The sequence below is a fragment of the Cololabis saira genome, chromosome 3, assembly GCF_033807715.1.
Source record: "Cololabis saira isolate AMF1-May2022 chromosome 3, fColSai1.1, whole genome shotgun sequence".
NCBI classification, from domain to species: Eukaryota; Metazoa; Chordata; class Actinopteri; order Beloniformes; family Belonidae; genus Cololabis; species Cololabis saira.
The window spans coordinates 10,489,262-10,505,368 of record NC_084589.1 but is presented as its reverse complement, the minus strand read 5'-3'; the positions used below and the strand labels follow the sequence as shown (position 1 = coordinate 10,505,368).

At 44.8% G+C, this 16,107-nt stretch overlaps 1 protein-coding gene across 1 annotated transcript; it reads right to left on the bottom strand.

The window, feature by feature from the left end:
* Window positions 1-3,179: 3,179 nt before the first annotated feature.
* mc5ra (melanocortin 5a receptor) lies at window positions 3,180-15,191 on the bottom strand. Its single transcript, XM_061717900.1, has 4 exons — window positions 15,024-15,191; window positions 13,682-13,788; window positions 6,926-7,114; window positions 3,180-3,750 (listed from the first exon to the last, which is right to left on the bottom strand). Exons 1-4 carry the CDS (start codon window positions 15,189-15,191, stop codon window positions 3,180-3,182), a joined length of 1,035 nt encoding a protein of 344 aa, XP_061573884.1.
* Between the last annotated feature and the right edge of the window lie 916 nt (window positions 15,192-16,107).

Genomic DNA, 16,107 nt, shown 5'->3' with positions numbered 1-16,107 from the left:
GGTGGTCATGTTCTGGGTCTCTGGACGGCGCCTAGAGACCACTTGTATTGTTATAGATGCAATAAAGTTGAATTGAATTTAAATTTAATTGAATTACTTCCTGTCCGTTTGTGGACGACATGAAGAATAAGGCAGCTGCCAGTTTCACCATCTGCTTTTATTCAGACACACAAATACGCTCTATATAAAGAAGAGTGTGTTGTGAGTGACAACTAATACAAACATGAGTCACTTCAAACAAAGCACACATTTAAAACTGTTCATGATACCACATGACTATCTGTTTCACAACACAAAAGCTTAAGCACATATTCAGACAATGGTTCAGCATCTGTTTTAAAAAAAATTGCCAATCTGCATTCACTACAGTAATTGCACAATTGTGTTGGATGCTGGGGAAAAGCAGTGTATAAAGTACGGTAATTTCAGTACAGACCTTCGCACATGTTCATCATTTTTCTTTTTTGTCATCTCACAATTGCAAAGAACTTACATTGGATCGTTAACAAAGCAACAAAAGGACAATCCCAACACAACACTGAGTAAAACATGTTACTTTCACCTTGAGAAACACCTCTCAATGTACATAGAAAATACGCTGGATGAGCCTGAAGATAAAGGTGATTTGAATTGCTTGCAATAAACATTCATATGCAACAGCACAGGTATTATTTTTTGTGTCTGCGATGATAAATAACATTCTGCTTTGGCTGATAACTGCAGTTTGAGGTTCCCAGATGTGAGGTGGACACACATTTGCAGAAAGCATTTTAAAACTATCTATACAGTCATCTTTACATTTCAAAATGAGCCTCATGGGATCCTGCAGACATCTCAACACTGCCATCACTTTGTATGATTTATTGCTCCCAACCAGGAATTAACGAGTCGGGATACAGACTGTATCATACAGTGCTCACACCTACCTGGCTGAAAGCATTTATTTGGGTGTCTGAGGTGATTGAAAATACACATCCTGTAAACATACAGAATGTACTAAAACTAATAATTCAGGGTGTAGATTTGTGAGATTTCCACTTTTGTCCCATCACAGAACCAGTTTGGAGATCTCCACACTACTTTAACTTCAAATCATGTTTTATTTTCTGCATCTCATTGTAGGAAACCTACGGAAGAGTATTAGGGCCAGGCAGGAGAAAAATAAAAATAATATTTTAGAGCAGGAAGATTTTTTTTTCATTATGTACTTCGGGTTAGTAACAACAAGGTTCAGAATACAAGAATTGGCTTTACAATATTGCTTTCAAACACATGTCACACATATGCAGTTGCATAACTTCAGAAACCTACCTTAACGTTCCACTCCAAGGATGTAAGTTAGTTAGTTAGTTACGGCTGCTGCTACAGAGCTGTCAGTCGCTCCCTAACTGGATTTGATGGAACAGAGGAGACATTTCCACTTTATTCACCAAATTGTATTTCAACATTATTCTCGACATTTCGACTTTTTTCTCGAAGTTCACTATAAAAAAAAATCTTCCCCTCGCAAATATTTTTTTTCCTGCATGGCCCTAATACTCTTCCATAGAAACCTCTTTTGTTGCTTTAACAGCACATTCTCATTAACAGATATAAAGTTCACTTAAGAAAAATAAAGCTAATAAAAAGCTCCGCTCATGCACACGTTGTTTAACGTTTATCTTGTATTTTATGGTGCTAGTGTTTACTTGTTGCTGACTGAATCAGCAGCGCAGCTTTTGCAACTTTTGCAGCTTTTGCAGCTCTTGCAGCGTGCGAGGGTTCCTGACAAGGCGTCAGCTGCTGCTTCACTTCCTCTGCTGTTCATTTATGCAGGTGTCAGTGACCGACGATACGCACGACGTCCAGCGCTCTGAGCAACGCTGAACAAGTGGAGGTGGCCAGCATATGGGATTTAAAAGCAAGCATATAAGTGCCCTTTCGGCTTTAATTGCATAAAAAAATAGATCCTTTCCATCCATCCGTCTACTGTACCCCATCACCCATATTCTGCAGAGAAAGACAATAATCTGATCGGGACTGAAAAGAAATCACGACAGAAAAAGAAAGAAAGGCAGGCCACGATTCGGTGAAACATATTTTCAAATGACTCGTGATTTCCGATGGTTTCAGCTGGGCGTCTGGATGATGCACTGAATAAACTAGTCTCTTTGTGTGCATGGAGATACAGTACATTAGTGCATGAGGAGACGGTGTACTGGTGCGGTCGCCTTCCCACCTCATCCTTTTCAATCGCTGGTACACTCAGCACATGACTGTATTCTGTATAAAGGGTATGCATTGACGTCACTTCCACACTGGACTGGAGTGGCAAAACATCAGAAAAAACAGCTGCAACTAGTAGGGGAAACTGTGGAAAAGACGGGATAACAGCTGATTATCAGCTTAAATTAAAGGCAGTTGGACTTGACAGTTACCCGTACAGTTACCCCAAGAACCAGTGGTCCATGGACATTAATATTTGGTACAGTTACCAAGAACCAGTGGTCCATGGACATTAATATTTGGTACAGTTACCAAGAACCAGTAGTCCATGGACATTAATATTTGGCCACGAATCCAGTTTCCTGATATTTACATGTACTTAATTTCTACGCCGGGGAAATACACGAAGCAAAGCTTGAAGGCTTACAAAAGTCTTGACGCTTGGTCCGACTTCAAGGCAGGATTTGTTGTAGAAATTAAAGTGATGAGGACACAGAACTTTATGATTTGACCGTTTAACGTTAGCTACCCAAAAATCCAACATTACCTGATACAAAATGGGAACCACAAATCCACGTTTCGGTGCCTGGAATCCAGTTGTTTCTGTGAATTGCAGCGATCCATTTGTCTCTCTTAAAACGACAACTCCGATTTCTTGCTAAATCTATGAGTACAGTCGATCCCACAACAACTCTTTCCCATTTTAGATGTTTTCCAGTTGCTCAAACTGAAAGTTTATGCTGCCACTCAGTCTTTCTGACACTCAGTCTTTCTGACACTCAGTCTTTCTGACACTCAGTGGGCGTAACCCGCTGTGAAGTTGCATCTTTGACGTCACGCACATTCCTTCTATTGACTGAATAGTGAAATAAATGTTTCATTCAGGGGCCGTATTTGGAACTTCCAGTATTTTTTGTCCCGTTTTTTCAGATTCTGTCCCGTTCATCCTCCATCCTGTTGTCAGTGTTTTTTCCTCAGTACTTGACGGTTGCGGTGCATATGTTGGTGCAGGCGTTTCTCAGGCTGTAGCAGCAGATGATCTCCTTGAAAGTCTTCCTCATCTCCTGGCTCCTGAAGGCATAGATCAGCGGGTCGATCACAGCGTTGCACATGATGAGGATGAGGTACATGTTGAAGTGGGACATGAAGCACACGCAGTAGAGGTTGCGCGGGCAGGAGATCATCAGGATCAGGTGCAGGAAGAAGGGGGCCCAGCACACGATGAAGATCCCCAGGAGGATGGTGAGGGTGATGGCCCCCTTCATGCTGGCCCGCTGGTGGATGGAGTTGTAGCCGGGCAGGGCGGCGATGCGCTTGACGTGGGAGCGGGCCAGCATGAACATGTGGCTGTACAGCGAGGCCATGATGAGCAGCATGGCGAAGAACATGGACACCAGGCAGATGATGACGGGGGTGGTCTCAGAGTAGATGATGAACACGATCCCACAGCCGGTGCAGAAGGTCCAGATCCCTGCGATGATCCAGCCGGCTCTCCGCACCGTCATGATGTTGTGGTACCTCAGTGCGTAGAAGATGGTGACGTACCTGAAGGACAATAACATGCTTTTGAATCTATTCTCCTAAAGCAGAGTTAGCCAATATGAACTAAGAGGAACATTTATGTTCAGGAAAACAAAGGCAAGAACCAACGTTAAACAACGATGATCTCAGTGACAGGAGTTAATCTGTGGAACAGCTGAGATACAGAAATGAAAATGTGGAGCACGTTATTACAACTCTAAAGCACCTATAAATACAAAATGATTAATACATATAAAACAAAGGTATAATACGCATAGGCATGTACATGTATGTATGTATGTATGTATGTATGTATGTATGTATGTATGTATGTATGTATGTATGTATGTATGTATGTATGTATGTATGTATGTATGTATGTATGTATGTATGTATGTATGTATGTATGTATGTATGTATGTGTGGCAGGGTGGAGTAGCTGCAGCCACTCAGGCTGACGGAACACATGTGTGTCCCATCAGCCTTTCCACCCTGCTAGCCTTGATAAGGAGGACTGGGAGACTGCAGCTGGGGCGGATGGAGAAGCTGCTGCTGGAGCTGTGAAGGAGCTGTGAAGGAGCTGGAAGCACGTGTCTTGGCTTGGGTGATTGCAAATAAAAGGGTTCTGCACTAAACTCCGTGTCCTCTCTATCCTGTCGGTCGGGCCCCGTGGCACTCGCCGTGCTACATTGGCGCCCAACGTGGGGCCCGACGGTTGAGGTTTGCCGCAGCAGCGCGGGAGGGGCTGGTGGCGTCGCAGCTGAGAGGCCGGGAGGCAGAAGCTGCGGGCCGCCAAGTGACGGCTCCCGAGACAGCGGGACCCCCGGAGCGGCCCACCCCGGCTCCACGCCTGAGGTTCACCGCGGCAGCGCTGGTGGCGCTGCAGCCGACCGGCCGGGAGGCAGTGGCTGCAGGTCGCCAGGCGATGGCTCCTGGGACGGAGTCGGAGGTGGCTGCGGAGGCGGAGGTGGAAGCGGCTGCGGAGTCGGAGGCGGCTGCGGAGGTGGAGTCAGAGGCGGACCAGCAGGGCTGCACCGTGGAGGAGGCGGTCCCGGAGGCGGACCGGCAGTTGGCCGCGGCACGGAGGAGGGGGTGGTCCTGGATGCACCGTCTGGCCCGAGGCCACCATGGGCCCGGCCCCAAGAGCGGCTTTCTCGGCGGTCGGCCCGACGCCGGGGGCGACCCCCCGACCGTTCCCGCTGCTCGGCCCGTCGCCGAGGGCGGCCCCCCTCCCTTTTTTTTTCCTTTTTTTTCTTGTGAAAAGGGTAGGCGTCATAAGCTTAGGCTTCAGTCTACACCTTTTGGTCCTTGGCTTTTAGTTACAATTGTATATACACCAAAAAAATGATAGATTTTTTTGCACTACACTGATGATTTACACCTCTACTTTGGGTTATTTGTGTTGTGGAAATTGGAAGGACCAATAAACTAAACTAAACTAAACTAAAAACTAAAATGTATCAAATCATACAAAAGTCATATACACAAAAGGGAACTCTCAGCACATAGTAGCTGTAAAGCCCCGTTAAAATATCTTCCACCGTTAGAATATTTTTGCATTACTCAGGGAAATATATGCACTATAGTGCAGCAACATTTCTTTGATCCTCACAGAGCTTCCGTATAAGACTCCCAGTGAGGGAAAACATCTCTGCAGTATCCCCCTGATGTGTTGGAGAAAAGCTGCACTTGCTGTGGCAGATGCTGATATTTGTGTCATTTTATGGCGCTTGTCCACAAGTACCTACTCGGCTCATCTCATCTCAGCCTGGTTTCTTTTCCATAACAATTCAGCACCTGGAGCAGAAGTAGGAGGTTGGAGTGAAGCTGCTGTGACGTATTTGATTGTGTATCTAAACGAAGAACTAAAGATGTAGAACCTGGAGGAGATGATAGATGTGCTGCTGGGTCTGTGGCTTGTGTTCAATATCAAGTTAAAAAATGAAAGTGATATAAACATTCAGTGTCTCCACTTTGTTGGAGGAACTGTGGGTTGATTGGTGATCATTCACATCTTCTGGGACTGTCCAGGACTGGAAAGGTTTTGGCGAGATGTGAAGGAGGAGATTGAAAATATACTGAACACTGTAATTCCTATGGATCCTATGCTATTTGTACTGGGAGTATTCCCAGATAATGTAACAAGTAGGGACAAAAGATATATGCTACGAATACTTTTGATGATTGCAAGAAAGACTGTAACTGTGAATTGGAAGAAGACACCCTCACCAACAAGAACTCTCTAAGCTGCAGATGAGAATGGACTTGTCCCTGCAAAGATGGACACCAGTGAAGGAATATTTAAACATGTAATCATTTAAGTGTTAACTTGAAAAATGTGACTGAAAAGCCCTCTGTCAAGGATTGTTCAAAAATGTTTTGATAACAATTGTAATTGTCATCATTTTAATAAAGTTAATAAAAAAAAAGAGTGAGAGAAGCTTCAAGCGGTGTTGCTTTTTATTTTTTGTTAGTTTGCCTCGGCGCTGCTGAAAAGTCAGCTGGAGCCGTGAGCAGCTATGAAGAGACAGAGCTCCTGGTAGATCACCTCTAGATCCCTTTTTAATTCTCTCCTCAGCACCAGGTTTATGAACATCTGCATCTCAGAGTTGGATCATGAAACAGACTTTGCTGCCATTGCAAATAAAATGAACAAGAATCCGTCAGAGTCTCTTTCTCTGATTTCCTCCTCCTGACTCAGACGTCTGACTCCAACCCCCCGACCAATCGGTGATCTGTAGTGTGATGATGTCAGATACAGCCGACTCAGCAGCTTAGAACCTCGGCAGAATAGTTACAGAAAAGTATCTACTCGGCACGTTAGAGCCGAACCTAACAGAGGCGAGTCGGGCTGAGTAGGTGCTAGTGGAAAAGCACCATTATTCTCAGCTGTTGTTGAGGTCTTCAGTGCTGTGGACATGTCAAGCTGTTTTAACCTGTGGCGCTTCGGCGTACCACATACACCTGAGGAACTCAAGGACGTGTTGCTTTCATACATGGCTCAGACAGCGAGACTATTGCTGCACACTGGCAATGTGTCCGTGTCATCAATTTAAAGCCTTGAAAAACAGGCAGTTCATAGCCACGTGTTCAACCCCAGTCACAGTCATATCAATCTCTCCTTCTTCATCTGATTCTCTCATTAAACACCACATGAAAATGTCAGCAAGAGTAAAGATAGGATGTTCAGATGTGTTACCTGTCCACAGCGATGGCCAGCAGGCTGCACATAGATGCGACTACGGAGATGCAGATCATGGAGTCGAACACGTTGTCCATCTGTCTGAGGAAGTGTTCCTCCACCACCAGCTGCTTGTTGTTCAGGAGGTAAATGATGATGGTCTCCCAGGCGTTGGACACACTCACCAGCATGTCGGCCACCGCCAGACTGCACCAAGCAGACACATTCATGGGAAGCCGTCATGGTTTGATACTTCCTGTTTTATTTTCAAGCCCGTGTCTTCATGTTTGAGTTCTGGTTTGACTTTCCTGTTTCCCATCGGCCCTGATCGTCTGCACCTGTGTCTCGTTAACCCTTGTGTTTATCTAGGGCCGGATTCACAAAATATTCTTAAGAAAAAAAATCTTCTTAAATGAGCATGAGGCAAGAATAAGAAATGAGACTCATTAGCGCCACGACGACCGTCGGGGTTCCTGCAGCCAACAGTGAAGCCGGCACGGGAGCGCCGTTCAAATCAGGCTCTAAATATGACTTACAATGTTATCTTACCTGGGGCCTCATTTAAAATGGACTGCGTAGGATTCATACTAAAAGTGCACGTACGCTCAAAAGCCGAAAATGCCTGGCGCAAAAAAAAATCTGGATCAATAAAGCCATGTGCACGCAGATTTGCACGCAACGTTCCTTTATGAATCACAGTCCAGCTGGAAGGCTGCGTAGCTGAATCCCCGCCCTGTACACGCCCATAAATGCATATGAATGAGCCTACTGAGCATGCGCAGTGGCTTCCTCCAGCCTGTTTGGCGTCAGAATGAATTAGAAGTAGCAGTCACCGTGACACTGACTTTCACGGAGACAGAGATGTTGTAGATGATGTGGAGGACAGGAAAACCACATTATTTGGTGGTCACAGTAAAAGTTAGAATAAGTATATAAATAGTACAATAAAATAAAGCGAGTGAGTGGCAGCACGCCGTTGCCCCGTCTTTTCAAAATCATGTTTTTTCCCCCTTACTTTTTACAGTTTAAAAACTAACGGTAGGCTCAGCCTTAAATTGCAAATTATCAAGACACTGTATGAAAGCGATACGAAAACGGCCCCGCAGCCCCGCTTCACCCCCCGCTCCCCCTCCTCCTCCCTCCCCTCAGAGCTCCTCAGGGCTGATTTATGGTTCCGCGTCACACCACCGCAGAGCCTACAGCGTAGCTGCGCGTCGCCGCGTACCCTACGCCGTAGGCTCTGCGTCGTTTTAACGCGGAACCATAATTTAGGCACCATATACAAGCAGCACCTAAAGGTTTCACGCGCGCGCAAAACTCATATATATGAAAAGAAATCTGAGTCCCTTTAGGGGCTCCGTGGGGCTCCCTAAACGCAGCCCCTCATTTGTTCTGTCCTAAAGCGGGTGAAGAAGAGGCTGCAGCTCCAGCAGCACCAGAGTCCTGACTGACTGAGCTTCACACAGAGGAACACGATCAGCGCTATTTTATTTTATTTTATTTTATTATTTTATTATTTTAAGTCTGATATATGTTGTGATATGTGATGACATTATTAAGAGTATGACATGAATCTGGCTTCATTTCACCACCTCACAGCCTGCGTCGCCAGTTCCCCGTGTCTTAAGTAAATTCTTACGGGAGGGTCCGAGTTGCCGTAAAGATACGCAGATTTTTCGGTTAGTTTTTTCTTTTTAGATCCGAGGATTTGCGTAGAAGGTGGCTTCCGCAACTTTCAGGCGCTTTTTCTGCGCAAGCAAGCTTTATAGATGAGGCCCCTGGTCAGTAGGAAATGAGCCATGTTAGCATCTGTTTTCAGTCCCAATTCAAGTTGAAGCTGACTCCATGACTCAAACGCGTATCCAATGTTTACTCGTGCGCCGCCGAGAACGCGCATGCAGCGTCATGTGACGTCACATCCACAGGACAGCGCGGGAAATTCCGGCCCGGAATTGCAGCACATTTTGCAGCACACAGCCTGTTCAAGGCAACGGAGAGATACACTAGAGGGCTCATTCTTTTTGGTTTGGAACGCTTCATCTGACATTATTACTAGATAACTTAAAACGTATACAAATTTTTTTCATAAATCCTGCCTCAATCCTGCCTCATGCTCCTTTAAGTGTCATTTTTTTCTTAAGTTCAGTCTTAAGAAGAAGAAGAAGAGAAGAAGTCATAAGTCTTAAGTTTCTTCTTAAGAAATAACTTAAGAATAAATGGTATTCTTGAAATAAAAGTTTTCAAATTTGTTCTTGACTTTTTTCTTAACTTTAAGACAACTTTGACTTAAAATTTCTTCTGTGAAAAGGTAAGACTCTAATATCACCTTTTTCAACACATCTCATCCACCATAACCTCAAGCTCCTGCATCTCTTTTTCTCCTTCTCCATGTTTAGTGAGTGACTGACGGTTAAGACGCAAACTACCTGTATAAATGTTGTTTGTTGGCGCGTGCAATGCAATGACATATTTTAAGAAATTCTTAAGTAGAAAAAATAAGAAATTCGTAAGAAATGACAGTTCTTAAGACGGTTCTTAAGAAAATATTGAGGAATTGCACTTAAGAACTTTCTTATGAACTTCTTAATTTTAGATTGTGGCAGGGTGGAGGAGCAGCAATCACACAGGTGATGGGTCACAGGTGTGTCCCATCAACCTCTCCACCCTGCCTGCCTTGATAAGGCAGGGCTGCACAGCTGCTGCGGTAGGAGTCTGCTGTGAAGGAGCTGTTGGAGAGGCTGCTGCTGGAGCTGAAGCACGTGTGTTGGTGTCTGGTGAAATAAAGGAGTTCTGCACTGAAACCCCGTGTCCTCTCTGTTCTGTCGGTCGGGCCCCCGTAGCACTAGCTTTGCTACATAGATCTTAAGACATTTCTTAAGATTGTTCTTAAAAACATATTGGTGAATCTGGCCCCTGTTCTTGTCTTTCCCTTGCTCCCTGCTGGTCCGTACTCTTTCCTCCCTCCGTGTTTTCCACGTCAAGTTCTGGTAGTTTTCTTTGTCACATTCATGTTCTGGTTTTTGTAGCCTGCTCGGCAGTGCTTTGGTTTCTTTTTTTGACGAATAAATCACTACTTTTTGGAACTCCTGTCTTCTAGTCTCCTGCATCTGGGTTCTACTCCAACCGCATCCTGACAGAACGGACCAGCACCACCGGACCACCGGACGGGCAGATGGGAAACAGGGACGTCAAACAAGAACTCAAACACAAAGACACGGGCTTCAAAATAAAACAAAACTATCAAACCATGACAGAAGCTTTTATCACACATTTGCTCCTCACTTTGGAGCCGCCGGACCTTCATGCTGTAATAGCACATTCACGTTTCAGCGAGAAGCAGCTAAAGTGATCTGATGCTTGACTGCATCTTCTGACAGTCTCTGGTGATGAGGCTGAACCAATATGGCCCTGACAACTGTGTGTCAATTAGGTGTGACACTGAAAATGACCCCATTTTATTCAATAATGTTAATAAAATATACATTATTCAATTACTTCAAACAAGTTGAGTGCATATAGGTAACCCTGGTGAAATGAGTGAGTGAATCTTGTTACCTGTGGACACGCCCACTACCTCAGTCAGTACATTTACATGCAGTAAAGAAATGGGATTTCTGATCGTATCAGATAAACATCCAGAAAACCCAATCACTTGTCTGAGTTTACATGCTGTTCAGAGAATGGGATAAATGTCCAGAGCATGGCTGACTCCGTGACGCTATGTGGCGCTGTAACCATAGTAACCATTTCAACAAAGAGCCACTTCCAGTTGACCTCCACTTAACAACAAGAAAAGATGTCGTACGACGACCTGGACGAGGCTAAAGCAACGCACATTTCGTGCATTATGTACATCTTAGTTATCTCTTTCACAATCTTTTTAAAAAGGTCAGCGTTTCTTGTTTTGCGCCCATCCATACATTTTAAAATGTTTAGCTCTTGTATTTGATGGAGCATGAACCGGGTCTCCTCGTCCGTCCAAAAGTGAGTTGAACTTGCTGAAGCCATGTTGGTGTTTAAACAACTATTTAACACGCGCCGTCTCCTTTCACTTCCGGGTGAAGGAAGGAAGGAAGGAAGGAAACGCCCCAGAGGAAATTCTCGAGCATGTGCAGACTGCAAAAAACCGATGTCTCTGTATACATGGCGTTAAAATTCCGACTCTGAACGAATTATCTAGGTGTTGCTATCCGATTATTAAATGTCCGATATAGGTCAGAAATAGGTCCGAAGTAGATCGGATTAAGGTGTTTACATGCAGTTTAAAAGTCCGAACGATGTCTTATACGATCAGAAATCCAATTGAACTGCTGCATGTAAACGTACTGAGTGACTAGACACTCCCACTGGAAACGCCCTTTGAACCCTGGGCCGACGGATGCAGCTCCACACGGCACCATCCTCCACTCTCAACCAATCAGCAGTACCTGCTCAGCTCACACACACTCATTTGCTCAGGCACACTGTTGCTGCCACCAGCAAACATTTTCTCTCAAGCCTTGAAGGAAATCTGCAAACCACCTGGACTAGTTCCCATAGCTGTGGTGTATGGTGCTTCATTCTGCATTGGTCAGGCTTTATTGGAAGTTTTGAATTTCCTTGAACTGATCTAACTGGATGGCGAGCCAACCCTGAACTTTGAATACCTGCATAAAGGATAGAGCTCAATTAGCAGACCTCAAGCCTGCCTTGGACTTTCCTAACTTAGCTTGACCGACTTTTACTGTGGTTGATAACTGAAGTAAAAGTGATTTGCACAAAGTTTAGTTTAGTTTTGAACAACTCTAAATACTAGTATTTGAAATGACTAATCTAGTTACTGTTTGAAAGGCCATTGTCTTTTGTTTTTTTCTGTTATATCTTGTGTCCTTTTTGTGATGTTTGTTTAATTTATTTTAACAATATACTGCAGTTAAATTCAAACCTTGGTCTCAGTGTTTCCTTGTCCTTCAATCAGCTCCTTGAGTCGAGCCTTGCACTCGCCCACACTTGATGGTAGCCTGATTATACCACCACATACCCAAGGCAGGATTTTCTCTTTCTAAAAAATATGCCATGCCTCTGAAAAGGTTGAAAAACCCTGCTGTTATGAGATTAGCAACGCAGATGTGCTGTGTGTGCGTGCGCAGGGTGTGAGTGAGCAAGTGAGAGAAAGAGAGAACGAGCTGGTGCGAGTCCACGCAAAAGAGGATGTGTGAGCAGAATGTGAGTGAGCGAGCAGTAATGAATGTACACTGGGGTTACTGCAGGTGATTAAACTAGAGCCACAACACCCCATTCCCCAACCCGGCAGCCGGACAGGACCCTGGTTAACACGGCATCATGGTAACAGTCATCCTGAAATGCATGTCCTGAACATGATTGACAGCCTTAATAGACGCACTAGGGAGTCCTTTCACGTTTGCAGCTCTTTCAGGCTGAGCTACTTTGAGCTAGAGGCTAGAATAATTATGGCAACATTCTCACTATCGAATCCTGAGGAGCAGGTTACATGACATAATTTGGGAAAAGTGAAAAATACCCAAATGCTGTGCTGATGCTTCTGGAAGAACTGTTCCAACAGGCAGCTTGACCAGTATCGATCGCACGATACAATAGGCCACTGCAGCCGATATTGGTGTAGCCGAGCCCTGGTTACGCCACAGCATCACGGCTCTTATGGAGCACATGCGTCATGATGACTGCTGTACCGGTATGCAATGGTGCATTATATGTACAGTACATGAATGAAAATGGGCATTAGTGTTGCATTACAGAAAGAAAAAAGAATAGAGGATCTGCATTGACGTCACTTCCCCACTGGACCGGCCCCCTTACTCACACTGAGTGGCAAAAATGTCTGCAACTAGTGGAGAAGACGGGATAACAGCCGATTATCAGCTTAAATTAAAGGCAGTTGGACTTGACAGTGACCCGTACAGTTACCCCAAGAACCAGTGGTCCATATTTGGCCACGAATCCAGTTTCCTGATATTTATATGTACTTAATTTCTACGTCGGGGAAATACAGGAAGCAAAGCTTGAAGGCTTACAAAAGTCTTGACGCTTGGTCCGACTTCAAGGCAGGATTTGTTGTAGAAATTAAAGTGATGAGGACACCGAACTTTATGGTTTGACCGTTTAACGTTAGCTACCCAAAAATCAAACATTACCTGATACAAAATGGGAACCACAAATCCACGTTTCGGTGTCTGGAATCCAGTTGTTTCTGTGAATTGCAGTGATCCATTTGTCTCTCTTAAGCTTATTTTTCGGCAGTCTGTAAAACGATAACTCAGATTTCTTGCTAAATCTATGAGTACAGTCGATCCCACAACAGCTCTTTCTCATTTTAGATGTTTTCCAGTTGCTCAAACTGAAAGTTTACACTGTCACTCAGTCTTTCTGACACTCAGTCTTTCTGACACTCAGTCTTTCTGACACTCAGTCTTTCTGACACTCAGTCTTTCTGACACTCAGTCTTTCTGACACTCAGTCTTTCTGACACTCAGTGGGCGGAACCCGCTGTAAAGTCGCATCTGTGACGTCATGCGCATTCCCTCCATAACTTTTCTGGAAATCATAGCTGTACACAGGACAGGACCACCATGCTGCAAAAACATGCAGGGCAATCAATCTTTTTTATGCTGGAAAATACATAAAAGTATTGTCTGCACCATTATCTATGAATTTAATTGTAATACTCCAAGAGTACTATCAAACAGCACTGACTGTTATACTGTACATTATACTATACATTACAACTGATGTTGACCTTCAAGACACAATGTATACCTGCAGACGAAGAAGTACATGGGGGAGTGGAGGTTCTTGTTCTTTGCTATGGCTGTAATGACCAAGATGTTCTCCAGCAACGAGATGATGCCCAGGATAAGAAAAACCTTGGTGAGGAGAGAAAAATTTGGATGAATGGCACAAAATTCATGTAACATGATCTAATGTGAGGGCTGGGATCTGGGTCTCAAGGTAAACTTGAAACGTTACAAGGTCATTGATAAGGTTCTCTAATGGGGCTTTTCCACCAGTACCTAGTCAGCTCCCCTCGACTCTTTGGTTCTTTTCCACCAGGGCTCTAATGTGCCGAGTAAATACTTTTTCTGTAACTATTCTGCCGATGTTCTAAGCTGCTGAGTCGGCTGTATCTGACATCATCACACTACAGACCACCGATTGGTCGGGGGGTTGGCCCAATCACACAATCAAATACGTCACAGCAGCTTCGCTCCAACCTCCTACTTCTGATCTGGGTGTTGAAAAGAAACGAGGGCAAGACGAGTCGAGTCGGACTGACTAGTGGAAAAGCGCCATAACTCTCACAGACACTGACTACGTTTCCATGCAGTCAATAACCCTTTTCTAACCGGAATATATTAGCAATAACAAGGTTGCGCAGGGCCATGTAAACACCAATAACCCCTTTGAATAACCGGAATTTGCTCATATTCTGGTATTTAAAAACCTGAAAATGACCCCTGGGTTACTCGTTTTCTAACTGAATATTTGGTCATGTAAACGCCTAACGGGATTTCCCCATCAAAAGGAACAGGAATTTGTTTTCTGCTCATGTTCTTTTCGCAAGGAATCTTGCTCTTTTGAGTCCAGGAAGTTCTTATAAACACGGAGAAATGCAAGACCAGGAGGAGACTAATCACTTCATAAATGTAATGAAGGATATGAACATTTCTGCATTTGTAGACGGTAGAAAGTACCGGGATAGAAGATTTACAACAAGGTGAGAGAAAAGTTGCGCAAAGCAGGATTTGTAGGAACGCCAGACCAGATCAAGGTCCGCAGGAAGACGCTGAAAAAGGAGAACTACAGGACCAAGAAACAAAACCACTTCTACTGGGCTGTTGATTATCCGCCTGCTGCTGTTATTGTTGTTGTTTTGGATTTGGATACAGGAAGAAGAAGCAGAAATGATGGGAATTGCATCATGATGTTCTCCGTGCGTCGCTGGTTTGATCCCGATTTCCCAAATGATTAATCACCATGTTTACAGGGATAACCCTGTTTGCTCACGCATGGGAACAGATTATTCCCAATGTTTCAGTAACCGGAATATTGACCTTAACCCCAATTTTGACTGCATGGAAACGTAGTCATAGATACACACCTCCACAGCGATGTGGACCTGCTCGCATGCTGCCGGTACTGGGGTGCTGGCCCGGTTTGGCAGGAGAGGAGGGGTGAGGGTGAGGTTCTGGTGGTGGTAGGAGTCAGCCCAGGTGGAGTTGGCCAGGAGCTCCTCCCCTAGGTTGGTTGGATTTGCAGTCACGTCCATCCTTGCTGTAGTTCTCGCACAGATGATTGTGGCTCTATCTGCACGCCATCATTAAAGCACACTGGTGTGGGGGAGAAAAACCAAAGTGTCTTATTTCACACACTGATGAGATCACAACATTGTCAACAGATTTCCCAGAATGCCATCTTCAACCAAGATTCCGGCACAGGATTTGCTAAGTTACGGAATTACAGGTTGCAACGTCTAATCTTTGGACCAGCTGGGTTAAACAGAAATTAGAAAAACATCGAGCCCTCTGAGAGGTTGATTGCATTCGTATATTTTAATTAACTTCATGGACAAGTTCAATCAAGCATTCAATCTTGGTTGAGTTGCACCTGGACGTAAAGGATCTGCTGGGGAACATGCTGCAAAACCAATAAAAACAGGGTTAAAACTTTTGTTACGGCCGGCAGAGAACCCAAAAGCAGCACACAGAGCACAAAGTGGTAGTAGTCTGGTTCACTTTATTTCTCAACAGGAGTGAAGAGCAGGCAGGAATGCAGGACCAGGATCAGGTTCAGTGTCAGGTTCGGAAGACAAGGTCAGGCACAGGAGACAAGGCAGAGTCCAGGAACAGGCAAGGTCGGCAACGGGAGGTCAGGGCAGAGAACGCTGGAGAGTCTTGCATAGCAAAGGAACAATCTGGCAGTGGGCAAAGAGGAGAGTGGAGTTTATATAGCTTCTTGATTGCTGAGGAGCTGCAGCTGGGAGAGCAGGTGAGTGGAGTGAGTGACGAGGTGGGCGTGGCTAACGAGGTGGGCATGGCTGGCAGATGGGGTGAGCACGAGAGAGGGGAGTGGAAAAGTACTGAAGGCAGATCAGAGCGGTGGACTGACCATGGCAACTTTCATAGTTTTAAGTCAGGAGAGTGCTTGTTCGTGCCATCACTGCAAAAAAGACATACACCTTTCAC